General features: G+C 41.4%; 1 protein-coding gene across 5 annotated transcripts in view; it reads left to right on the forward strand.

Annotated features, from left to right (window-relative positions):
• The window catches only part of mical2a (microtubule associated monooxygenase, calponin and LIM domain containing 2a), a 216,588-nt gene that overhangs the window by 95,848 nt on the left and 92,797 nt on the right, over positions 1–27,943 (forward strand). For 3 of the 5 annotated variants that reach the window (XR_007263958.1, XM_048606981.1, XM_048606982.1), the window contains exons 17-19: positions 6,151–6,337; positions 8,109–8,203; positions 17,542–17,635. Coding sequence is in view for 4 of the 5 variants with exons in the window: in XM_048606981.1 (XP_048462938.1) it covers positions 6,151–6,337; positions 8,109–8,203; positions 17,542–17,635 (376 nt within the window). In the remaining variant the exon portion in view is untranslated. Of the gene's footprint in view, positions 1–3,562; positions 3,671–6,150; positions 6,338–8,108; positions 8,204–9,610; positions 9,613–17,263; positions 17,328–17,541; positions 20,934–27,943 lie in introns of those variants that run through there. The other 2 variants (XM_048606984.1, XM_048606983.1) reach the window with 2 other exon arrangements.

Here is a 27,943-nt window from a genome sequence, read left to right on the forward strand (position 1 = left end):
TCCAGACAACAGCCATGGGAACACCAATAGGCTAACATTTTCATGCACAGGTTCGAACAAAATTTGTTGCTGCACAGAACCTCCGACCAACCCTATACACCAGATACATTGACGACATTTTCTTCCTTTGGACTCATGGCATAGAATCACTGAAACAACTACATAGTGATATCAACAAGTTTCAGCCCACCATTAGACTAACCACAGACTACTCTTTAGAATCAGCTTCTCCACGCATCTCCATCAAGGAAGGACACTTCAGTACCTCACTCTGCTGCAAGCTCACAGATAGCCTCATGATGCTGCACTTCTCTAGCTTCCACCCTAAATGTATTAAAGAAACCATCCCCTACGGACCAGCCCTACACATACACAGGATCTGCTCAGATGCAGGGGAACATGATGGCCACCTGAAGGTGTTGAAGGATGACCTCATAAGAACGGGATATGATGCTCAACTCATTGATCGCCAGTTCTGACATGCCACAGCGAAAAACCGTAATGACCTCATCAGAAGACAGACACAGGTTATGTCCAATAGGGTGCCCTTCATCGTCCAGTCCTTCCTGGGAGCAGAGAAGCTACATGTTCTTTGCAGCCTTCAACGCATTATCGACGACAATGAGCACCTCGCCACGATCTTCCCCAAGCCTCTACTTCTCACCTTCAAACAACCACTAAACCTCAAACAGACCATTGTTCGCAGCAAACTACCCAGCCTTCAGGACAACATCGACCACAACACCACACAACCCTGTCATGGCAACCTCTGCAAGGCATGTCAGATCATTGACATGGTCACTACCATCACACGTGGGAACACCACCCACCACGTGCACAGCAGATACTCATGTGACTCGGTCAATGTTGTCTATCTCATATGCTGCAGGCAAGGATGCCCTGAGGCATGGTATCGGTGAGACCATGTAGACGCTACAACAACAGATGAGTGGACACTGTGCAACAATCACCAGACAGGAATGTTCCTTCCCAGTTGGGGATCACTTCAGTGAGCAAGGACGTTTAGCCTCCAATCTTCGGGTAAGCATCCTCCAAGGCCGCCTTCAAGATACACAACAATGCATAATCATTGAGCAGAGACTGATAGCCAAGTTCCATACCCATGAAGACGGCCTCAACCATGATGTTGGGTTCATGTCGTGCTACAGGTGACCCCACCACACTATATACTTTTGCACACACACACCCCCCCATGGGGTGAATTATTTCGTCCAAGGTGTTTGTGTATTTGCAGACACATTCTATTTTGTTAAAAAAAACCCAACCTGACTCCAGATTAAAACACAGACAGATTCTAAACAAGGCCTCACTTCTAAAATGCATTGTCTGACCTAAGATGTCTCCCCTTGTATACACTGATAAGACCTTTAATTATCTCAGGGCAACGTCTTGACTGAAATTCTTGGATTTACATTTTAATCAATAGGACCCTGTGTTTCCTTTCTAACTGATTAAAGATTCAACAGGAGGCAGTCTGTGAGCCATTTTTAGTGTTGTTACCTTTCTGCTTATAAATTCTATATCAGTATACTTTCTCTTCCATGAGCAGAGATTCAAAAGTTAGTGTTTTCAAATAAACCTGTTGGACTATAACCCGGTGGTGTGGGATTTTTGACCTGGCTAGAAAGTGTCCAGTTACTCAGCCTCCACAAATTTTGCTCCAGGTTTAGTGCAGTTCACATCAATTTATTGCACTGATGCAACTTTCCACAGTTTGCCTCAACAGAGTGAGGAGAATAGAAATCTGCAGTAGTGTTAATGTGATTATTTCATTATTTCCATCATTGTCATGTCACTAATCTTGTGTTGATTTCCCATTCCTCTCTGACATGTCCCTCTAGCTTTGCAGGTACACTTTACAGCAACTCTTTTGAGATGCTTGTGTGTAATTTTGTGTTGTTGTTTGTTTAAGCTCATGACGTTTGCTTCCCAGGCCAATGTCTCAGAACGCCTACCTAATCTTAGGCTGCGATCTCTACCAGGGCAGCAACAGGGATGCTTCTGTTTCTTTGAAATGATGTGGGAATGGGATGGGCAGTGGATCAGACCCCCTGCTTCTGTTGCTGCCCTAGTAATCCTTTGTACATGAGTCAGAACTTGATTTCTATATCGAGTGCCCAACAAACCCAATGACAAATGCTGCGTAAATTCACCAGTATTTGGAAGGGTTCGGAGGAAGGTCCACTATATTGCTACTTAGTTCAGAAACCTCAATTGTCAATACAGTCTTGGAAAATTAAGAACAGATGCTGGAAATGATCAGCTCTTTCTATATAACATTCTGTGACAGGCAGAAGAAGTCAGAAGTCACATGACACCAGGTTATATTCCAACAGGTTTATTTGAAATCACAAGCTCTCAGAGCGCAGCCCCTTTGACAGGTGCAGTGAGACAGAAGAGCACACAGACACAGAGTTTATAGGCAGAGAGATCAAAAGATCATATAAATGGTATGAGTGGAGTGTCAGATAGTAAGTCTCTGCAGGTGACCAAGAATGTTAGACGGTGAGTAAAGTGTCAACAGCTGAATAACCAGCGAAGGGATGACCTATAATCTGATTAATTGAGGCAGAGAGATAATTACAAAAAAATTAAAAATAAGATGGTGCTGGAGACAAACCAAATGACTGGAATAACATGATGGATATAAGAGTCGTATGCTGAGGGTCTAACCAAAGTCACAAGTAATTCAAAACTGTATAAACTAATTAAGGTAGATCATAACAATTTATCAAGGTGATGGTGTCAAAACAGGACAGTAAGGAAGATTTTACAGATACAGAATAGTGTGGGTGGGGTCACATATAGCACGACATGAACCCAAGATCATGGCTAAGACCGTCTTCATGGGTACGGAACTTGGCTATCAGTCTCTTCTTGGTAATTCTGCATTGCTGTGTATCTTGGAGGATGCTTACCCGAAGATTGGAGGCTGAATGTTCTTGATGTGTTCCTCACTGGGAGGGAACATTCCTGTCTGATGCATGTTGCACGGTGTTAACAAACTCTGGCAAACTCCCCTCCAAATTCCAGTGGTGATCGAAGTCACATGAACCAAGTGTTAGCTGCAAAAAGCCTCATTGCTTTTTTAATCGGATTCCATCCCAGCCCTATTGTAGCTGTAATTAGGACTGCTGTCACCAGTTGAGACCTTGTGCCTCGTGAAGGAGTTGAGATCTTCAGTGGGTAGGAACTGATGAGAATTTTGAAGAATGGAAAATTTTCCAGTTGTTTCCCTTGGAAAAGTTTGCCACTTGTTTCCCTTGTGTGTCCAACTGCGGGCTTTACCTTTTTGCAAAGTTGTACTGTTCTGTTGTGCTCTTTCTGGGCCTTGCTGACTGTTGTGAAGTCAGTCAGACCACAATCTAGTGTATCGTGTGGTCTTGATTAGTAGTCTCTAACTCTTTCTTCACTTGATTTTCAGATAAGCTAAACTCTCTCTTACTTTCCTTTTAACTGATCTTTGTCTCTTTCTCTCGCTCTCTGTCTGTCTGTCTGTCTGTCTGTCTGTCCATCTCTTTATTGACGCTGTGATGGTTAGATGACAGTGGGGAAAGTATCATCTGTAATTGGTGCAATGGCAGAAATTTTGGTCACACTTTACCAAACTGATCACAGGCCAAAAGGAGCAGTAACCTCGTCTGACTTGGTAAGCTTCAAAGTAGATGTAGTCAAACAGTTGAATATGACTCTTGTTCAGAACTGGAGGAAAGTAAAAATGTGATGGGGTTCATGCGTTGAAAGGGGGAACGGGACGAAGAACAAAAGGCAAGGTCCATGATTGGTAAAAGGTGGGAGAGATTACCTGACAAAGTGTCCCTGAGAAAAAAGCAGAAAGGGAGATAATGGGTGTAGCAAGAAAAAACAAATCATTTGTCTGGACTGTGTGTGAATAGCAGAACAGTTCTGACCAAAAGCAAGATGAGCCCCGACACAGGGCAGAAAATTAAAATCAATAGTGGGGACAGAATTCATGGTCTGAAATTGTTCACTTCACTATTGAGTCTGCACAGCTGTAAATACATAATTGGATTGTGAGATGCTGTTCTCTGCATTTGTGTTGTGAGCTTTTCAGGAACATTGCAGCAGGCTGACAGTAACCTGGACATCAGAGCGAGGTGGTGAGTTAAAATGACAAGCGACCGGAAGCTCAGGTCCATGCTAGGGGTTATGTGGAGATGCACTGCAAAACAATCATCCAATCTGCTTAGCTTCAGCTTGCTTGTGTTTAATTCGCTGCCTTGCTCTCTCACTCCTGTTTCTGGTCCTTAATTTGTCACATTAAGGGCTTCAGTTGGGCAGGAAGGTTAAGCACGGGATTTCCCATCCAGAACAAAACTCTAGCGGAGGCAGGAAGGGGCCAGACTCAGGGAGAAGACCACCCCATCCTCATTAAGTGGCCTTTCCACTTCCATGTGCACAGTCAGTGAGCACCAAAGTTTCTGCTCACACTGCGTAATGACTTCAAATTTTCCAAGTTTTTGATGGTTCAGGAATGGATTATGCAACATTAATGCTGAAGAGTGCTTGTTTCACTGTGAAAGATTCTTCCTTAACGGGACTGTTGATTTATATGATTTTAATCTAACAGTACAACTTACTTTGGTATTAATCTGATGATATAAATTACTTGTAATTATGTTGTTGTTTAAATGTTTGCCAAATTCATTTCAACGGACGTTAGATTCTTTAAATAACAATTCCAGTAAGCTTGGGCTGAGGCAACTTGTAATGAGTGGATTAAAGTTTTGTAATAACTTGGGGAATATTTTCGACACAAATATTGTTGACCAGTGTCGGACTCGACCAGAGGATTGTACTTTCGTCCCTAAGACCCATTCCGAGCTAGTTTAATGTCCCATTCCAGAGATGTCAGCCTTCAGCCTCGGCTGACGCTCCCAGTTTCAAGTGAGTGCTACACTGTTAATGCTGCTGACTTTCAGTGGAAAAGTTAAACAGAGATCCCACCTATCCGGCTAACGTCTTATGGACAACGAAACTGCCATGATGGAAGTCAGCAGAGGCTTTTGGGATCTTTGTAGAGTTGTATCCAATTGGGAGTGAAACTGTTCAGGAGCACTTCATATTCATGCAATACTTTCTATTTCAACCTCTGTAATATTACACCTGTCTCAGCTCATCTGAGTTTGAGACCTCCATTCAGGCCTTTCTCTCCAAGCTCAGCTATTCCACAGCACTCCTGGTAGGTCTGCCATGTTCTGCTCTCTATGAAAGTGAGGCCATTCAAACTTCTTGCCCATGTTTTACCTTGTAGCAAGCACCATTCCTCTATCTACCTTTTGCTCTCGGACCTATTTGATCCTGGTCAAGCAATTGGTTTTAGAATGCTGTTATCAACTCCCTCCATGGCCTCACTGCTCCCTATATCTGTAATATCAGCCTGCCACACAACCCTCTGAGCTATCTGCATTCATCTAATCCTATCTCTAGGAGCATCCCTGATTTAAATTGCCCTACTGTTGGTGGCCACGCTTTCTCTTTTCTAGGCTCCAAGCTTTGGAATTCACTCCCCACACCCCTCTGCCTCTCTATCTTTCTTTCCACCGCTAATTCATTCCTTAATACTTATCTCTTCTGCCCTAATATCTCGTGATGTGGCTCAGTGTAAAACCACATTCGATGGTGCTCCTGTGAAGTCCTTGGGACATTGTAATATGTTAAATCCACTACATGTGCAGAAAAGATCCCATGGTATTTTTCAAAGAACAGCAAGAAATTCCCCAGGCAGCCTGGCCAAAAATCCACTCTCAGCCAGAATCATCAGTCATAATGTGGGATCACTGGTTGTCCATCTTCTAAGCTGCTTCTAGATTGTTGCTGTGCAAGGTTTGGCTGTGCAGTTTGCTTTTGGTCAGGTACCGTTAACATGGTGAATCTCAGATCTGACACAGCTGCAGTGAAATATTCCTAGTGATAACTCATGTGAATCCAAGGGTGTCACTGAGGGATAATAATTGGTAAGATTACAATGGTACCCTGGCCACACACTAGCAAGAGAGAGGTGGAAACTGGCTGGAAAAGGGGGTTTTGGTGGATAGACGAGAATGGATTAAACGCTGGTGCATTTTTGTTTTAACTTGCTTGGAATTTTTTTTTTTGATCTTGTAGGGGTCACTGCGGAAAGATTTTCCCCAGAATCTCGGAGGCAGTGACATCTGCTACTTCTGCAAAAAGCGTGTTTATGTCATGGAGCGACTGAGTGCAGATGGTAAATTCTTCCACCGAGAATGCTTCAAGTGTGAGTTCTGCTCGACTACGCTGCGGCTTGGAGCCTATGCTTTCAGTGTTGAGGAAGGTAATTGCAACCTGTTTCCTCCCTACCCCACAGCTCCCCAATCTCAACCACTTGGCAATTATATGCTGAGAAAGGTTCCATAATAATGACTGTTTGCATAGGCTAGGATTACATTTGCTGCAAGTAAAGAAGATTCAGAGGATATACAATTGGGACTGTTAGATTGACATTGCTAAAGGGTATGGTAGGATAGGTGGGAAGGGAAAGTATTTCTTTTGGTTTGAGAGGGGTGGTAGTCCAAAACATAGTAACAAATCGCAAAATTAGTGCCAGGCTGTTCAGGTAGCAATTCTTCACATGAAGGTTAATGGAAATCTGGAATCCCCAAATCCAGCGTACACCACCACTGCTCCCCTCCAGCACCACCGAAACAAAGAGCTGCTGAGGTTAGAGATCAACTGGAAATTCAACATAGAGATTATAGATTTTTTTTCTGGTGAGTGATGGAATGGAATTTACAGAACCATTTGTGAATAAATGGAGGTAAGATGTGGACCTGCCAGTGAACATGGAACCAGCTTGAGGACCTCAATGGCCTCTTGTGTTTCTAAGCTCCTTGTCTCCCTTGAAACTTCTTGTTCCTCTGTTCGAGAGAGAGTACATGCAGTGGTCTTATTTCTGGTTCCAGTATTACTCCAAACAACAGTTAAGTAGGTGTATGGAAAATAAATCTCGAAGCATCAGAGAGAAATTTTCCATTTTGGCAATTGGACTGAGGAATATTTTACAGAATTATGGGAAAATATTGATAAATAAGGCTAATTGGATGGCTGTTCCAAAGTGTTGGTACAGGAGAAATGGGCTGAATGGCCTCATTTATACTGCATGATTCTATGATTCCTTTTTTAGTCCTAAAACTGTTATAAATCCGAGGATAACACAGTGTGGAGTTGGAGTAACACAGCAGGCCAGGCAGCATCAGAGGAGCAGGAAAGCTGACTTTTCGGGTCGGGACCCTTCTTCAGAAACCTCTTGACCCGAAACATCAAATTTCCTGCTCCTCTGATGCTGACTGGCCTGCTATGTTCCTCCAGCTCCACACTGTGTTATCTCAGACTTCAGCATCGGCAGTTCTTACTATCTCTATAAAGCCAAGGATCTTTTTATTAAGAGTCTTCTCAACTGGTCTTGTCACTTCAAAGATTCATATTGATATAATCCACCCCCTTTAAAACTGGACTAATTTGTTTACAATATTACCCCTCCTAGTACACTTCTATTAAAGTTCAAAATTGTTAAATGTGTCTGCCCCTTTCATCAGTCTGTGTGCCCTTCTGAAGTCTGTTACTATTCTCCAAACGTTTATGACATTTCCAAGTGTGATTTCATCTGAAAACCTTGAAGTTTTGTCTCGTGTTTCCGTGTCCAGATCATTAACAGAAATCTTCTACGCTGTTCTCCGTACACCCCCACCCCGCCCAAAAAAGAGCACTGTGGGTTGCTTCATGTTTTCAACATTGGAATTGAAGGAGTTCTTTTCAACTTGTTGAGTGGGATGAAGGGATTTGGAGCAAAGGCAGGAAGTTAAATAGTGGAACAAACTCAAAGGACTGAATGGCCACAGGGTTGACATGAGAAATTTCTCCTTCCAACCTGAATAACGCTTCTACCCTTTAGACAAATCTATTCATTTTGGACTAACATCTGTTTTTGAGTCTTCCTAGTGTAGCACTCTCGATTCCTTCTCGAGCCTACAGTCATTCTGCACTGCAATCTTTGACACTTTGTTTGTTGTTTTACTGTAACCTAATCTGATCTTTTGTTCACTCAGGAAAGTTTTACTGCAAACCTCACTTTACTTACTGTAAACTGAATAGCAAGGCAAGGAAGAGGCGGAATCATCCAACAATGTCAACAGACAGAAAGGTAGGCACCATCTCGGCAGTGCCCTGCTGTAATAACAATCTTGTGAACAGAGGATGTTTTGCCACTGAGTGCACTTTCTAACATGCTATCATCTTTCAAAGTCTAAATAAACATTATCTCAAATTTGGCAGTGTGGAAACACTTGCAAATGTTTATCCTATCCCGGGGGACTCCTGCTCTAATTATTGACAGAACCCCCCAGGCTAGATTGAGAAATGTATTGGGAGCAACTATTTCCACTGAAGCAAGACTCTAGGACCAGAGGATATGGCTTTAAAATTAGAATCAGGTTGTTTTTCTATTATTTATTCATGTGCTGTGAACATTGCTAGCAAGGGCAGAATTTTTCACCCATCCCTAATTCTCCTTGAGAAGCTGGTAAGGAACCTTCCTCTTGGTCCTTTGCAGTGCACATGGCATAGGTACTCTCAGTGCTGTTAGGGTGTGAAGTCTAGGATTTTGACCCAACAACAGTGATATCGTTCAGGAAGGTTGGAAGGGAACTTGCAGGTAGAGGCACAAGCATGGGCTGAATTTTGCTTTTTTTTTAGGCTTGAAGTCCAAGTTGCCTCAAGTTTTTGGAGGGTTGATCTCTCAGTGACCTAATTAGTTTTCTTGCCATATCATACCAAACTCACCTCACTAATTAACTACCATGCCCCCATGGCATTTTCACGTCCACTTTTTGCCCCATCTTATCATGCACCATTTCTTGAATAACTCGCCACTCTCAGCGGATATCCCAGAACTCACCAGGCAGCATCCATTGTGCATGGGTCCTCTTCAGGAAGTCATTGTGCTCCTGGCCAATCACTGTCAGTCTGGAGCTGACATTTGACCCGGACAGGGGATAATTGCACCCCAATTTGAGGGCAGGATCTTGGCGTCCTGATGGATGGGTGGCATACATGCAGGACTTCCTTTCCGTTCAGAGCCAGCAGCTGTAGCCACAACACATGACTGTGCCAGCCTGGTCAGATGTTGCCTCTTGGCTAAAAGCCATCTCAGCTGTCTGGAGGAGTGCACAGTCAGTGAACTTCTCCATTCCACTGATGTAAATGCCACCATCTTCCCTCCGATACCTCACACTCTATCTCTGCTACTGCACCCACCTCCCACCAAGGCTCCTACTCTACCACTCTCACAATTGCCTGTAACACTTTCCATCACTTACCCTTATCCACGCCAACCCCCGACAGCACTAACCCTGCATGCCCTCTGCGCTGCCTCCTTACTCGCTTGGGATACCTCCCAGCTGCACTAAGGGTGATAGCTGTGCCACCCACTTTTATCCTTGTAATACCTGCCTCTCTCTGATTCGAGGAGCAGACCATCCCACGGGAGGACAGAAGGAGTTGATATGGATGGTGTGCTGCCCATCATTCAGCTCTTCACCCCTCTGGGAAGGGGTCTGACTCTGACCAATCTGAGCAGGGCCTAGGCTGCTATTGGAGGCTACCCTTGACTTATGGTGCTGTGAACCCCTGACCCTTAACTTGCCTGAGGCCTGCTAACAGCCATGAAACGCTCATGGCTTGGGATCTGTGCTAAATGACAAGGCAAGACAGCAAGAATATGAGCCTAGCATCTCTGACTGAGAGGCAAAGCACAAAGCAATGCAAGACAGAGATACTCTTTTTTTTTCATTCATGGCCAGCATTTATTGCCCATGCCTAATTGCCCAAAGAGAAGTTAAGAGTCAATCACATTACAGTCACATGTAAGCCAGGCCATATAAGGATGGCAATTTCCTTGCCTAAAGGGCATTAGTGAACAGATGGTTTTTCTAACAATCGACAATGGATTCATGGTCATCATTTGACTCTTAATTCAGATTTTTATTGAATTCAGATTCCACCATCCGCCATGACAAGGTTCGAACCCAGATCCCCAGAACATTACCTGGGTCTCTGGATTAGTAGTCCACCGATAATACCACTTGGTCATCGCCTTCCCTGAGGTGTAAGTTTCAATGTAGTGTCTGTGAGGGAGTGCTATGACAGTGAGCAAAAAGCCCAAAGATACAGCCTGGTCCAGTCCAAGAGCTGGGTGCATGTCCCTGAGTGTCCTTGCTGCAGCATTACATCAGTAGTTGCCAGAGATCGGAGATATGCCATCAGGATTCTTAAAGACTGGCGTATGACGGATGCCAATGTCCATTGACGTGGGATGTGTGTGCCTGGTGCCCATAGAGCATTCACTGAGGAGGTTTGGAGCTAGCAGCAAGTTGAGTCTGCCACGCGCTTGCTCTGGTTTTCTTGTCAAAGTTTCCCAACATCATGCTTATTTAGCAACATGGCGGTCTGAATATTAATGAGACAAGTTATACCATTAACAAGATGTTTAATAAGCATTAATCCCCGTCAATCAGCATTTCACCACTGCCTAGCAAGAATTCATTGTGCCACTTGTGAAGAACACAAAAAAGATGGAACAAGATTATCTCAACGCTGAGGTGTCACATGATTCTGCCACACATTTCATGATACACCCAAATGATAGACACTCAAAGCCCCATAAGATTCCATCTCATGTGCCTGCTGCCTGCCTTTGTTGGAGGAAGCTCTGGGTTTGCAAGATGCTGCTGTCTCACAGCACCAGGGACCCGGGTTCAATTCCAATCTCGGGTGACTGTCTGTGTGGAGTTTGCACTTTCTCCCCGTCTCTGCGTGGATTTCCTCCAGGTGCTCCGGTTTCCTCCCACAGTCCAAAGATGCGCAGGCCAGGTGGATTGGACATGCTAAACTACCCAGTGTTCAGGGATGTGTAGGTTAGGTGAATTAATCTGGGAAATTTAGGGTTTCAAGGATAGGATTGGAGGGTGAGTCTGGGTGAGATGTTCTTCAGAGAATTGGTTTGGACTTGTTGGGCTGAGTGGCCTGTTTCCACACTGGAGGGATTCTGTAAGTCTGAGTCGTGGCACATTGCACTGTAGCAATGTGTAGGCAGCGCTGTTACAATGAGATGAGGAGCAGCTGAGTATTTCCCTTCTCCTCCACTCTTCGGTTGACTGCAACAGGATTTTTTTTAAAATGATATGCTTGCCAACTCAGTGAGTGTTTGACTGTTTTTACTTGCTATGATTATAAAAGACACAGATAGGTTTCCTTGATATGTTTTCAAAGGAACAGAATAGTATTTATCGTACTTGACCCAGTCAAACAAAATGATAAAGTATTTGAACTTTCACAAACCTACTTGAAGTTCTCTCACACACAATAGATTACAGAGCGGAAGAATAGTTTAAGTAGTTTCAAGTCCCATGAAGTAAGATGATATATGACTGTTGAAGTTTAGTCACTTGGCTGGCTTCACACTGAACTTGATGGTCCTCCTAAATTCGATGTTGAGTCAGCTTAAAGATGTAGACAGAAGATTTATCTCATCTTTTGAAATTAGCAGCTGTTGATTTGAGATGTTTTGAAAGACCTCTGCCTGCAGCAAATGGAAAGTCAAAAAACAGGAGAGAGTTCGAAACAAGCTAGTTATCTCGACAGAGAGAACAATTCACACTTCATCAGCACCTTATGTACTTACCCAACCTGCAAAGATGACATATACTCGAAAACACCAGAGGGTTAATTGGTTTGTCACGAGACTCTCTCTCTTCACCTGCTCAGTTACACCAATCTCTTGGTGATATAGTGATGGTATAGTGGAATGCTGGTGACTGGTTTATATGATTTGGATTCCATCTGAGCCCATTTTTTTTTCAGAGCTAGAGTCACAGTGTCTAAATGATTATTTTAATGGCTTGTGCCCACCCACTTGAATACCCAGATGATGATAGCCTGAATGTTTTGCTAATGGAATAGGATATGGCCCCCTCTTATTCTCCTTCAAGACAAATGTTCCTGGTGAGGCTTTGCAGATAAACTTAATGGCCTTGAAGTATAGAAGTTACAGTGATGCTAACATGCGCCCATCTTTGACAGTGATTTCAAGTAATTGGAATGTGACTTTTGTCTTTCTCAAAATTCAACTAAAGCTTTCCATTCAGTAAATTTGTAAAGTCACCTTTCATAAAGAATTATTTCACAACATTACACACAGCTGCCATTATGCATTGATGGTCATGGGAGCAAATAGAGAAGATAAAGATTGAAGCACATGCAGCTTGTTGAGTCTGCTCTGCTGCTTAGTATGACAATGGCTGGTCGAGTCATTGTTCCACCTTATCCCCATATCCCTTCATTCCCTGAAAGGCTAAAAAATCTGATTCAGCTTTGAATATATTTAATGATGGAGCATCCATAATCCTCTGAGGTAGAGATTTCCAAAAGTTTGAAATCCTCTGCGTGAATAAATTTCTCCTGTCACAGTACTGGATGGTTGGTCCCTTAACCTGTGATGGTGTTTCTCAAATTTTAAATTCCTCAGTCAGTGGAAATAACCTCTCAGTGTCTAGCCTGTCAAATCCCTTCAGAATTTCATACTTTTCAACGTGTATATCTCTCATTCTTCTGCACTCCTGAGAATATAGACTCAAGATCTCACTGCAGGACAACTCTCATCTCGGGGATTGGTTAAGTGAACTGTACTGCCTGCAGTGCATTCGTATAGATTGTAAACAGCTGATGGTCCAGCACTGGGTCTTTGTTACAATCCTGACTTGGATGACGAAAGTGAATGTGCTATCGCTAGTTTTGTGGATGACACCAAAGTAGGTGGGAAGGCAAATGGAGAGGATGATGTGGAATCTGCAGATGGTAGAGATAACACAAATAAGTGGGCAAAGACTTGGCAGATAGAATATAATATGAGAAAGTGTGAGGTTATGCACCTTGGCAGGGAGAATAGTGGAGCTGACTATTATTTAAATGGAGAAAGACTGCAGAAAGTTGCCACAGAGAGGGATTTGAGAGCCCTTGTATATAAATCATAAAAAGCTAGCATCCAAATTCAGCCGGTAACAGAGAAGGCAAATGGAATGTTGGCCTTTATTTCAAAGGGAATGGAGTATAACAATAGGTGAGGTCTTACCAAAACTATACATGGAACTAGTCAGACCGCCACTGGAATTTTGTGAACACATTTGGGCCCCTGTCGTACGGAACGATACACTGGAATTGGAGGTAGTCCAGAGTAAGTTCACTGGTATGATACAGGTATTTCTGCTATTATGTGTGGCTCGTTCACGCGAATTGGTTGTAACGCAATTGATGAATAGTGGACGCCGTTTGGATAATGCGAACTTTCTGCTGTACAGGTATAGCGATTTTCTATAGTGATTCCCTACAACGCGATGTTCTATGGTGATTTTCTATAGCACGAGGTCACGCAAGAACGTAACTATCGCGTTATAGGAGAACTACCTGTACCAGGTATGGAGGACTGTATCCTCCAGAAATTAGAAATGAGAATAAATTTCTTAGCTGAGGGTTGTGAATCTGTGGCATTCTTTAGTACAGAGGCCTGTAGAGGCTTAGTCATTAAGTATATTCAAAGATGAGATAGATTTTTAATGAATGAGGGAACCAAGTGTTTTGGAGAGAAAAGTAGGAAAATGGAGCTGAGGATTATCGGGATCAGTCATGATTTCAGTGAATGGTGAAGCAGACTCAACAGGCTGAATACCCAACTTCTGCTCCTATGTCTTATGGTGTGACTGCAGCCTATAAACTTTAAACTGGTCAATTATACTTACATTCTGCTTCCTGTCCATTTACCAAACCTCTATCCAGGTTAATATATTTCCCCTAGCTCAATGAAACATTGCCTATTAACTGTTTATGTGATACCTTACTGACTGCCTTTTGGAAAACCAGGTATACATTAACTGCTGCCCCTTTATCTACCCTACTAGTTGTAACCTTAAAAACTCTTAATGCTAAACATAATTTCTCTTTCATAAAATCACATTGACATCATACTAGTGTTATGAACCAGACCAAATCCCCTCAAAACATGTCAAGGAGATAGCCTGCACTCTAACTTTTTCTTATTATAAAGGCAAGTGCCAGGTTCCATTCTGGATGCAATTTGATTGGTCAAACTGTCAGGCTTGAAGGAAAACATGCTTTGTTCATACACTATAATTAAAAAACAGACAAAACGCAATTGAAATGCTTAACAAAATAATAATTTGTTAATCATTAACTGTTCCAATAGTAACATCCCATAGGCACACCCTTGGCAAAGGCAAATTCAGTAAAATAGATTGTCTCACAAGCAATTCTAGCTACGGACGGAGAACCCCAGCTTTTAGCTCTAACAGAAAGAGGAATAAGAGCTTCCACATCTAGCTTCATACCCCAGAAAGTGCTAATGAAAGCTAAACTAAAAAAAATCCTGGTTCTGTGGGAGTTTGACCCACCCATTCAAGCTGCTTCTATTGTTCCAACATTAAAAAGAAATCCCAAGGCTTCACAAGCTGTTTATTTTATTGGATTTGGAGCAGATTGTTTGTTACCTTTTTCACAACCTCTCTTCAAAAAAAAAACAGGATAAAGTACTCCTCTTAAAGCCATAGTATCGCCACACTATGATTGATGTCAGGTTAATTTACCTGAAGTTCCCTGATTTCTTTCTACATTCTTTCTTCAATAGCAGTATTTCTTTTACTAACTGCTAGGATTGTTCCAGAATCTAGGAATAAATGCTTATTGTAGTAAAAGACTGTGCCTAAAATGTGATCTGCTTTGCCCTGGATGGTGTTGAGATTTTTATGAAAATTGTTTTATGGGATGTGGATGTTGCTGCATGGCCCTTCCCTTTATGGTCATTGAATGGAATGGCTTGCTAGGTCATTTCAGAGGGCAGTTAGGAGTCAGCTACATTGCTGTGGGTCTGGAGTCACATGTAGGGTAGACCAATTAAAGGTGGCGTGGTCCCTTTCCTAAAGGGAATTCATGAGCCATTTGAGGTTTTTAAGACAATAGACAATGGTCCCATTGTCAATATTATTGACACTGGCTTTATATTCCTGATTTATTGCATTGAATTCCAATTCCACCAGCTGCTGTGTTGTGGTTTGAACACATGTCCCCAGAGTTAGCCTGGATTATAGGTTCCTGTACTGTCAAGAAAGCTGCATTCTTGCAGTCAAATATAGAGCATATCATCACATTTCTGAATTGTTGTTTGTCGATGGTATAGAGATTTCGGAGAGTCAGAAGCTGAGTTAATTGCTACAAAACCCTTGAACTCTGATCTGTCCTTGTAGCAGCAGTATTTATATGGCTGGTCCACTTACATTTATGGTCAGTGGTAACTCTCCCAAAATGTTATATGACCATAAGAAATAGGATCAGGATAGGCCATTCAGCCCCTCGAACCCCCTTCACCATTTTATAGGATCGTGGCTGATCCGACATTCCTCACATCCACTTTCCTGCATTTTTCCTCGAAACCCCTTGATGTTGATAGTGTAGGGAATACATCTGCATATTTTAAATTAAGCAGACTATACAAAGTGATAGCTGCGGTTTTAAAACTCATGTTTCCTGGAGCACATTGTCAGTGCTTTTACAATGTTGTTTTCCTTGGAACAATGGGAGCAAATGCAGATATACATAGAGCCACAGGATACTGAACTAGGAGGCAATGTCTTGAGAAATACGATGATCGTGACTTGTGTGAGGCCAGTGCAGCAGAGAAATGCTAGGCCTGTGAACAGAAAGCATCAAGCAAATCCCTTTTTCTGTCTCTCTCTCTCTCTCTGTCTGTCTGTCTGCCTCTCTCTCTCTCTCTATGTCTCTCTCTCTCTCTCTATATCGCTCTTCCTGCCTCCTCTGTGGTGACCCCAGAAAGTCTCCACCCACCTTTTTTTGCAAATCCCCTGTTAAAGAAGGAATAAAACACCTGCTTGGACAGTGGAAAGACAAATTCACAACCAGTGGAGTAAAAGGGAACGTTGATATCTAAACAACTTTGTGTCAACAGCAAACCACGGAAAGGAATCGGAAGAAACTGAAAGAAGCAGCCCATCAATTCCCATGGTCCAGTCACTTGCTGTCAAACTGTTTATCTGTTTCATTTTCATTTGCTATCCTTCATATCCATGTCTTAGTCTTTATATGCCCATTTGCAAAGTGGAAAAGAGGGATGAATTTCAAAGAGATAAGTTAGTAATTCATATTTTATAATTGCCATTGATGAAATACAAATTGCTTGTAATAAACAGCCATTTTCCTGGTAAGTACAGAAAACGATGAGTGTTTTATTTTAACCTGAGTTTGTCAGTTGGGTAATTTGGGGACATTGAACAATTTAACTAAATCTTTTCATGTTTGTTATGGTTCTGGAAATGGTGAGACTTGATTTCCAGTGAGTCATGATAGTAGTGGAGGATTCAGCAATGGTCATAACTTTGATGGGAGATGGCTAGATTCTCTGTTATTGGAGATGGTCATGCCTATGATTTGTGTAGCGGAAGTGTTATTTTCTGCTTGTTCAGCTTTTTCTGCTTGTGGCACTGTATGAACTCAATGTCTGGAGAAGTCATGAGTGCGATTATCAGTGAACATCCCCATTTCTAACCTTGAGGTGGAGGGAAGGTCATTCATGAGCAGTTGAAGATAGTTGTAAATAGGACACTACCCTGAAGGACACTTGCAGCAATATCCTGGGGCTGTGGGCTCTTATGGCACAGTAGTAGTGTCCCTGCCCCCGAGCCAGGAGGCCTGGGTTCAATTCCCACCTGCTCCAGAGGTGTGTCACAACATCTCTGAACAGGTTAATCAGGAAAATATATCCTGGGGCTATACTGGTCTTCAACAACCAAAGTCATTTTCCTTTAAACTAGGTATGACTCAAATCAATTCCCATTAACTTCACTTCTGCTCCTTGGATCTACACTTATTCAAATGCTGTCTATGTCAAGGGCAGTCACTCTCACCTTACCTGTGGAGTTTAACTCTCTTGCCCATGTTTGGACGAAGGCTGTGTTAAGATCTGGAGTTGAGCAGCCTTGGTGGAATCTAAACTGACCATCAGCGTGCTAGGTGTTGCTATGTAAGTGTCATTTAATAGTGCTGTCAGCTGGATCTTCCATTGTTTTGTGATGATGGAGAATGGACTGATAGCTGCATCTCCCGCTTTTTGTGGACCTTTCAGGAGTGAAATTCGGAAACACTTTCCCACACAAAGGCTGGTGGAAGTACAAAACTCTCTTCTGCAAATGGCAAGTGAAGCTTCATCATTTGTTAGTTATAAGTCGAAGGTTGACAGGTTTCTGTAAACTTGAGGGCTGTTATAGACTCCTCCCAGGTCCTGTTTTCCTATTTACACAGTCACAGAGCTTCTTTCTACAATTATTGGACCTCAAGTCAGCAACAGTGTTATAATTTCACTAGATCCATTGAATACAACATCAGTTGCTCCTTTTTATTTTTCAGAGTGAGACTGTGCCTCTGAATAAATTGGACAGTGAGGCTTTGATGAGTGCCGAAAACACTTGCTGCATTAGTTCTTCACCTGACAAGCCCCCAGGTACTGTGACTTCATTGCCTCGGAGAATCCTAAGCTGGCCTCTGCAGGCCACCAGGGTGCTGCTTGATGTCCCCAGGCGCCTATCTAACTGGATGCATGGTGTTCTGCATGCCACTAGCTGCCACTTGAGGGACAATGCATACAACTACAGCTACCTGTATGAGTTACTAAGTTTGAGCGTGCCTCTGCTGTATGTGCAATATGAAGTCCTCCTACACATGTGCCAAGAAGCAGACTCCTCAGCAGATCGCCTGATCGAATGGGTGCACAATACCCTCAGGTTCAAAACGAATTGAAGTGTCGTTTACTTAGCCAAATCCCGCCTGATATTCGTGTCAGATTGTGCAGGTTTGATTTTAATATAAAGTGACAAAACGCAATTGTACTGAAAGTTATTTATTTAAGATTAAAACCACCAAATCACTGTATTTTGCAGCATTGGACAATCAAACAGTGTATCAGGTACACAAGGGTTTTTGCAATATTGATATATAATTGCAGCAATAATGTTTGTGATAATTGTGTTACCAAAACTCCCACAGTTTTCACAACATTCAAATTGATATTGTTCATCATTAAATTGTTTACATTTTTACATTAGGCGCCTTTGTAGAGAAGGATGTAAAGACATTTTTTTATTCCATGACTGAAATGTAAAACCAGAAAAAAAAATTGAATGACTATAAATTTCCTCATTGTTTACTATTCTAACCAGTAAGAGAAGTGAAAGTACCTCTAATGAACAATATCAGTTTACCTATTTAGGCGGTTATCATCACCAAAACTAGTACAAGTTACAGTGCAATTAGATTAAGGTTTTAGAATTGGCAAATAGTCCAACTGGCGCATTATACAAATACTTGACATTTTAATGATGTTCGATATTAGCTACAGGTTACAAAGATTTATTGATGTGTGTTTACATTGCAAGCATACTGTTGGTGTGAAGCAATTTTCGCCCAGATTCGTGCTAAAGTGGTGGAAAGCCACGCTGGATTTGGGGACTGGCTGGGAGTCGGAGTGAGTTAGATTGAGACTCCTTTTCCATCCAGCTAGAATGTCTGGAGGGTCATTCCTGACCCTAGATTTTAGTTTAGTTTAAGTTACAGCTGCAGCTTCAGCTGCAACATGAATCCACTTCTTGTCAAGTGCAAATGCAGCAAATAACTTCTATTTTGTTGGTAAACAATGTGACACTTGTGAATGATTTTAATATTGCTGTGTAGCTTTATTTCAATCAACTGTTATGACGTGTTCCTTGCGCCTGATGCTGTGGATGCCTTTTAACTGATCAAACCCTAGAGGTCTGTGCAATCATTTTTAAATTGTTGTTACAAGTTGTTTTTGCAGAGTCTGCCAGTAGAACACTTGATCAGTATTTGATTGCTGGAATGTTGTGTGAAAGGACTACTCAGCCAACACACAAAGCAAACCAAAATCTCACAGTCGTGAACTTGATCCATTCAAACTGTGGGTTGAGCTGCCTGGAATCCCTCTTGTTGCTATAGGGTAGGCAATGAGAAGTTGGGACCCCTTGGTGGGAATCAGAATAGGATCAACATGTATCTGGAATTTTTGGTTACAGATCGCAATCAGAATTTGCACTGACTGGATCTGCAGTAGATATGTTTTTAAAGACTGTATGATCACGAGAGACGAGATGTGTTCTATTATCAGTGCCCTCCTGTTTACTAAGACTAATTGAGATTGTACTGTGTTTTACAATCCCATTCTCTTTTGCTTTCTTTGCCTGCCATCTCCTATTGCTTGCAACTTGTTGCATCTCCCTCCATGCTGCAAGGTTCTGAGTAGATTTGCTTCTTGTTGTTGGTCATTGGCCATGTTTGTGGACTTTTCATCAAACCTGCATAACTCATTGTACCCTGTGCCACCAGCCAATCCATGAGTCTGACAGTCTTTTTCTTTACTCTCTAACCTCTTGACATTTAGTAATTGTGGCCTTAACCAAAAACAAAATGAATAACTTCCAGCCCTTTTTGAAGTTTCAAAAATAAAAAGAAGACTTTGGGAATAATTGGCCAAATTACAGTTTGCCGTTGGATGCAAAAGCCAATTACAAATTCCTGTTACCACCCTGTCCATAAAATTTAATAAATCTTTTCAATAGACTTTAATTTTCTTTAAAAAAAATCAAGGGAGTCTACCATCTTCTTTCAGAAGCATGTAAAATACTAATCAGATGCAAGACTTAACTTGTATATCTTTTAATAGTAACAATGCTTAGCTGCAACATTCTTTTAATTTCACTACATTACGATAGAAATGCAGGATTAAAACAAGCTCTATGTTCTAAATCAGAAGAAAAATTGTTTAAAAAAAAAGTTTATTTTCTAAATTTGAAGAAAAATTGAAACAAAAAATACTTTACCCAAGATTTGCATTCTGAATTTGAGGAAAATACAATAAAATGGTAGGGGGTGGGGCGTGGAAGTTCGTTGTTTTTTGCCTCCTAAATGTACCTTGTTGCTTCTGGGCAGCGCTTTAAATTTAATAAAACAGATGAAACTCCACCATGTGATAGTTAACCATACAAGCATTGTATGAAACTCCTTGTTTTAATTGCAAATATGCTTAGTTAGCTCCCTCCACTGATTACTGGAGTAAGGAATTTCAGACGTCCACGTCGGACGCACTCGTGCTAACCATCTTTGACTCACCTTCCTCCAGACAGCGTGATTTCAGTGATCTGTGACTCTTCCTAATTTAATTACAGTCAACCCTGTGATAAATATCTTCCTGAGCGAAATGAATGTACCAAAGCCCCATCTGTACCTGGGAAAAGACCCTGTTTGATTTTATTGGGTTCAGCGATGAGGAACATTTTAGCAGCAGAAGCACAGTGTGTACTAACTGACTAAATGAGCTTGCATTATCCCATTGCATCCCTTTTAATAACAGTAGTCAACCCCTTTATTGCATGATATGCAAAATGCTCATCTTGATTTACAATTAAACTTATTTCCACTTTCAAGCCAGTGCACTATATATTTTCCTATGTCTTCTGTTACAGACTCCTCATACCTTTAAAGGATGAGAATCAAAGGATATTTTAATCCCAATTCATCTGAAAAAGGTTTAACAGAAGGGTTCCTATTTCATAACAGAATGCAATTAAGGCAAATGTTTGTGAATACATTTTTTTAAGAAAAGTGTATTTTTTTTTATAAGTTTCACAATCAGCCCTGTATTTTGCACATGATGGAATGTGTAAAGAGTTATTTATGAAACCCAAGCCTGTAAGCGTATAATAAATTAAAATAGATGCTTTGTAAAGTACACTCTGTCTCTTTCTCTTCTTTCCTGATGAATTTGTTCTCCTGTAAGTTACCCTCCACACCTCATTCCTAAAGTCATGGGTGAGCTCTCAATTCCAAACCATCGACAGCCATGAAGAGTTTTTTTGTATCGGACTTCACCTAAAGAGTCACTAAACTGTGTAATCGTAACCGGAGATTCAGTCATGACTTGATATTTGTTTAGTTAACAAATATGTAACGTCACTGTTAAAGCTGTTTATAAATGGGTTAAAATTGGCCAATGGTAATTTGGTGCAGCCAAGGTCCTAAATTTAATTTGAGTTGCATTCCAACATCCCCCAACATCTTTGATGCAATTTCAACCCTCCTGTCCCACTTTGTTACATTGAGGAAGATTCCTTGTTACTCTTGCCCAACTTGGATCGATCCATTCAGTCTTAACATTTTCAGTTGAAGTTAATTAATTACTTTACTGAGGAGAGAGTGCCATGTCTTGACTACCCTATGATTTCAGGATCAAAAGACAGACTGATGCTTCAATTTATTTATATCATCCCATCCCCACCAGTAACCAGATGCCCCCTTGGTTTTCATGTGTCTGTCCTCAGCACAGTGTCAGTCTTTCTGTTTTCAGCTGAATCATGAATCAGTGAACTCTGTTTCACAAATTTTTTGCTAGCTGACTGTTGACCTGCTAAGAAGAAACAGAATTGAAATTGAACAAAAGAAAGGCCTACATTTCTGTGGCACCTGTCACTACCTCAGGACATTTCAAAGTGCTTTACAGTCAGTGATGTAGTTTTGAGTTTTAGTCATAGTCACTTGCCAATGTAGGAAACACAGCAACAAGTTTGCGTAAGAAATGAGATAAATGACCAATCAGCTTTTACAGATATACTCTGTCAAAACCAGCTGCAAAGAACCAACTCCAAGAGACAATTGACCCAAAGGACCCTGCCTAAAGTCAGAGATGGCCTCAGTCCCAAAGTTGCTAGATTTGATAGTGTTTCCATAGTCATAGAGATGTACAGCATGGAAACAGACCCTTCAGTCCACACGTCCATGCCCACCAGATATCTTAAATATACCCAGTCTCATTTGCCAGCATTTGGCCCATATCCCTTTAAACCCTTCCTTTTCATCCATCCAGATGCCTTTTAAATGACATAATTGTACCAGCCTCCACCGCTTCCTCTGGCAGCTCATTCCTTACACTCACCACCCTCAGCATGAAAACATTGCCCCTTAGGTCCCTTTTAAATCTTTCCCCTCTCACTTTAAACCTATGCTGTCTAGTTTTGGACTCGACCACCGTGGGGAAAAGACCTTGTCTATTCACCCTATCCATGCCCCTCATGATTTTGTAAACCTCTGCAGGGTCACCCCTCAGCCTCCAACACTCCAGGGAAAATAACCTTAGCCTTTACAGCCTCTCCCTATAACTCAAACCCTCCAGCCCTGGCGTCATCCTTGTGACATTGATTGAGTGATAAATATTGGCAAGAATACAGGTACAAAATCTTCTGCCCTCCTTTCAATTAGTGGCTGTGATAGCTGTTAAATTCATCCAAAGGGCAGAGAGGATCTTGATTTAATATTTCATTTGAATAGCATAAACAACAGTGGTTCAAATTTTCTCACACTATTCCATCTAAAGTGCAGCGCTCCCTCAGTACTGCTCCTCCCACAGTGCAGCGCTTCCCTCAGTCCTGCTCCTCTCTCAATGCAGCTTTTATCAGTACAGTGAACACTCCTTCGATTGTGCTCCAGTGATAATGCAATGCTCTATCAATACAGCACAGTGTTTGTCTGAAAATGCAGCATTCTATCAGTACTGCCCTGCAACTGTACAGTTTTCCCTCATAGCTCCACCACCAACAGGGCAGTGTTTCCTCAGTACTGCCCCTCAATGCAGTGTTCCTTTGTTTCTGCCTCTCCAACTTGCAGTGATCCCCCTTAACAGTACAGTATTCCTTCAGTGTTGAACCTTCGACAGTGCCATCCCTCTAGTGTAATGCTCCCTTAGTGCTGAACCTCGCTATTGCCTCAATAGTGCCCTCTGACAGGGCAGCACTGCCTCAATGTTTCCTTTTAGCATGGATGTTCCCACAGCAGTGCACTCGCTGTATTGGCCTGTACCCTGTGCTCAAGTCTTGGAGTGGAATCTAATCAGGTTTCATTTTTGAACCCTCATCGCCCCTCCTAAAGATGTGAGAATCCAGGATTTTAAAAAATACCCAATCGTCTTAATACTTTCGCCTATAATTGGTCTAATTTGACAAGAGAAAACAGCTAACAATGCCTTAAAGATACAGGCCAATCTTGCAGCTAATCCAGTCAGCAAGTAGACCTGATAACTTTATCAAATGTTTAGAGCAAAATCCTTCCAAAATTGTCACATGTTGAATATGAGTCATGACTGGATCTGAAGCTCCCCTTAGTCCGTCACTCTTGTGACTATGTCAGAACTAATTTGTGCTCACTCACATCTTCTAACAACAGTGACCATAAGTCCTCTGTTGTTGTTATTAATCTGCGTTGCTTTCCTCTTGATGCAGGTGACCTTGGTGTGGTGCGCTGCATGAGATGCCTCCAAGCAGCTCGGTACAATGTTTTTACTGATACAGCTCTGTTCAATTCTTGCTTCTGGTTTGGGGATTTTTCTTCATGAACGCCCTCTGCTGTGTTGAGAGCCACAACGAATCTTCTCCAAGTAGCTCTGTGGACTGTAGATTTACCCTTGCACCAATGGTGTGACAGAGATTGTATGTGCAGGATGTACGGTCATAGGATTGTGCCTGTATCAACTCTTTGAATGAGCTATCCAGTTAGTCCCATTCTCTTTCTCCTTTCCACAGCTCCACAAGCTACAAGTGCTTTATCCAAATTATCGTTGAATGTGCTTCCAAATCTGTTCAACTTGTATCGCAGATTATTGCAACATGCTGAGTATAAAGGTTTAACCTTCTCTCTCCTCCAGTATACTGTGTCCATAATCCCTAATTCTAAGTCCTTATTTTTCTCTCTATCTTGTCACTGGAAACAGTGTCTCCTTATTAACTCAATTAGGCAATTGGTCACTCTATTCACTAGACAGTTGCTTTGCAATGCAGAGTGATGCCAACAGTGAGCATCAATTCCCACACAAACTGAGGTTACCATGAAGGATTCTCCTTCTCAACCTCTCCCCTCACCTGAAGGCCTGGTGACCTTCAGGTTAACTCCACCACCAATCGTCTCTCTCTGATGAGAGAGCAGTCCTATGGTCTGGTAAGAAAATGGCAACTTTATCTTTATTTACTCTATTGCAATATTAAACAGGTCTATTAAATCTCTCCTCCTTCCCATGGAGGTGAATGATTCCAGCTTCTTCTGTCTCTCCACATAGCTAACGTTCACTGAAACCCTTACAACAAATTTCCCAAGTACCCTCTCTAAGGCCTCAAGCTCCTTCCTAGATTTCATCCAGTTCTGGCCATCACAATTACCCTGGTACAATGGTTCCTTAATTATGATATTGACCACAGGAGATCATGAAGGCTCATGGCTCAAGAAGTAGACCCACCCCGAAGACTCAGGGCCACTCAGAGTGGGGAATAATTGTTGACCTAAGCAGCACTGTCCACATTCAATGAGGAATATGAACAAAGTCCCCACATCATTGCAAATAATGGATTTATTTGTGAACTTAAGGAGCATAGTGGAAGAACAACAAATTCTAGAGGGTGGAGCCTCAAAACCTGATAAAAGTGCAAGTGGTTCACAGGAGTTGAAAATTCAATATTTTTAGGTTAGTTTTCTGGCAATATTAATTAATGATAAGGCATTCATGTGATAACGTTTGTGTAGACTTTCAATACATAACTTGTGAATTATGCAATTCTGATTAAACCTGTGGAGTCTGTGGCCAATGGAAACATTTATGAGACTGAAACAAACTGAAAGATTAGGAAGCCACTCCTGGTGAATCCTCCTTCCTTTACTTCCAAAAGAACTGGTAAAAGGATTTGAAGGGAGTTGGAGTGATCTTTTTAATCACTCAAAGGTTGGCATGAGTCTGAAACTCACAGCCCAAGTTGCAAACTGAGGCAGAAACCCACATCATGTTAGAATAACACTTGGAAATGCTTTTGAATGCCAGGAGCTGGAAAGTGGGATTAGGCTGCATAATCTTTCAGATAGCACAGAAATGATGTGCCAAATGGTCTTTCATGCTGAAGCAAAGTAATCAAAGAAATTCCATGTTTGTTATTGGCACAGCTATTACAGTTAGAACAAGAGAATGATACAGCACAGAATGAAGTCATTCACTAGAATGCCATTGCCAACTCTATGTAAGACCTTTCTAATTAATCCCATTCTCCTCCAAATTCCTCATCACCCTGCCTCTTTTTTCTTCCTTTTGAAGAATTAATTCAGTTTATTTTTGAAAGTTATTGTTGAACCTGTTTCCACTGCCCTTGTAGTGGTACAGAAGATTTTATTCCTCATCTTCGGAGGGTCAGTGCAGACTCGATAGGTCGAATGGCCTGCTTCCGCAGTGTAGGGATTCTATGATCTCCCAAAGTTACTTTCACCACTCACCTTTAATCTGTATCCTCTGATTTTTGGTGCCCCAACTAATGGAAATAATTTCTTTTTGATTTGTACTTCTAATCTGCAGCCTGCTGAGCTTGGCTTTTATTAAATTCTATTGAAGAACTAAATTTTAACAGGAAAGATTGGTCAATTGCTTACTAAGGAGTGGAAGGGTAGTTTAAGAATTAAGTAAGAGGTTTATAATGTTGCAAAGAACAGTCCTAAGCCTGAGGGAGTGTTTTTGAAACCAGCAAAAAGACTAAAAAGTTCATTTGGAAAAAACACTGAGAATATATCAGTTAAGAGTATTAAAGTAGATTATGAAATTTATACAGATATGATAAAATGAACAAGACAATGGTTATTTAGAAGCAGAGACTGGACAAATGACAAAGAAAAATGTATGAACAAATATTTTATGTCATAATGGAAGTCACATATATCATGTCAAAAATGGTTGGCAATGTGAGGAGTGCACAAGTGAGGAAATTAAGGGAATCAACATCAAAGAAAAATAAGGGAATAATGTCTGACAAATTCTCAGAGTCTGATATCCTCAATTCTCAAGCTTTAAAAGAAAAGCTGCAGAGATAGTAGAAGGTCTGGCTATAATTTTCAAAAATTCCTTGGAATCATGAAGGATCCCAGCAGTTTATAAGTTGACAAATGTATCTCAACTACTTAAGAAAAGAGAAGGGGAGAAAACAGACCAACATAGTTGTCAGAAAAGTGATGAAGCCTGTTGAAGGAAGTTTAAACAATGTATGTAGAAAATCATAGCATGGTACAATAACACAAAGTTACATGGTTTTATAAAAGGCCAATCATTTCTTGAGGATGTAACTACTGGGAAACAGTGAGGCACTATATCTGGGCTTACAAATATGCCACAACCAAACAGTAATTTACAAGTTAGGGAATCACGGAGTTGGGGTGATACATTGGCGTGGATAGTGACTGGTTAATGGACAAGAAGTAGAGAGGATGGATAAGAGGCATTTTCAATTTGGCAGATCATGACATGAAGTATCATAAGGTCAGCATTGGGGGCTCACTGTTACAAACTGTACGAATGACTTGGGCAAAGAGGCAAGAGTTCTGTACCTAAATTTGCTGATGATGCAAAACTAAGTCGGATTGCAAGCTAGATATAGAGAGGTTAAGTCCAGGGTAACATGACACACGGATTTTTGCATTTTGGTCAGAAGGATAGAAAAGCAAAATATTTTTTAAAAGCATGAAACTTGTAAATATTGTTGATCAGCGAGACTTGAATGTACTTGTGCATGCAACACAAACTTACATTCGGGAACAGAAATCAATTAGGAATTCAAGTGGCATGTTTGCTTTATTGCAAAGATTGCACTACAAGAGTAAACTACGAGACTACAAAATGTCTTGGCATGATTGTACAGGGCTTTGGTGAGATCACACCTGGGATGCTATGTGCAGTTTCGGCCTCCATATTTAAAAAAAAGATATACTTGCATTACAGGGAAAATGTTCTAGATTGATCCATGAGAAGAGGATGTTGTCCTGTGTTGAAAGGTTGAGTAATTTGGGCCTATATTCTCTGGAGTTTAGAAGATTGAGAGGTAAACTCATTGAAATATGCAAAATTCTGAAGCAGCTTGACATGCTAAACATTATGAGGTTGTTTCTATTGTCTGGGGAATCTAAAACATAAGGTACTGGGGTTACCGTCTAAGTATTAAGGCCCTATCATTTAGGGCTGTGATGAGGAAAAATTTCTTGCTCAAAGAGTTGAGAGTTTTTGGAATAGCAGAAGATTATAGATGCTCCATCATTGAATATATTTAAGGTTGAGACTGATAGATTCCTTGTCTCTCAGGGAATAAAGAGATAAGAGGTGCAATCAGAATTTGAATCCAAAGATTAGACCTGGCTGTATTGGATGCCGAGCGGGATTGATGTACCATTTGGTCTACCTCAACTCTCATTACCTTTTTTCCTTCATCTTTTTTGTTATTAATCACAGTTCATTTAATAAGAACCTGAAAGCTCTTGAGCAGGATATTCTGGGATTCAGCACTCTAACATCAGGGTTAATTGTGGATGAGAAACTCACACTGTGACAAAAATCTGTGAAGAATTTATAAGTTTGACAATAAAGGGTATTCTGTTCTATTCCAGGTAGAAGCTGATGGATGTGGTTTGCTTGGACTTTCAATGAGGTTGCAGATAAGAGATTACCATTTTAAGTTAAAGGTGTAGTGTACTGACATGGATAGAGACGTGGTTGGCAGACAGGAAACAAAGAGTAGGAATAAATGGGTCTTTTTCAGAGTTGCAGCCAGCGACGAGTGGGGAGCTGCACGGATCAGTGCTTGGATCCCAGTTATTTACAAAATGTATTAAACTAACTGTAATATTTCCAGGATAACAAGGTGTAGAGCTGGATGAACACAGCAGGCCAAGCAGCATCAGAGGA

This window comes from Rhincodon typus, chromosome 17, assembly GCF_021869965.1.
Source record: "Rhincodon typus isolate 14 chromosome 17, sRhiTyp1.1, whole genome shotgun sequence".
Classification (NCBI taxonomy): Eukaryota; Metazoa; Chordata; class Chondrichthyes; order Orectolobiformes; family Rhincodontidae; genus Rhincodon; species Rhincodon typus.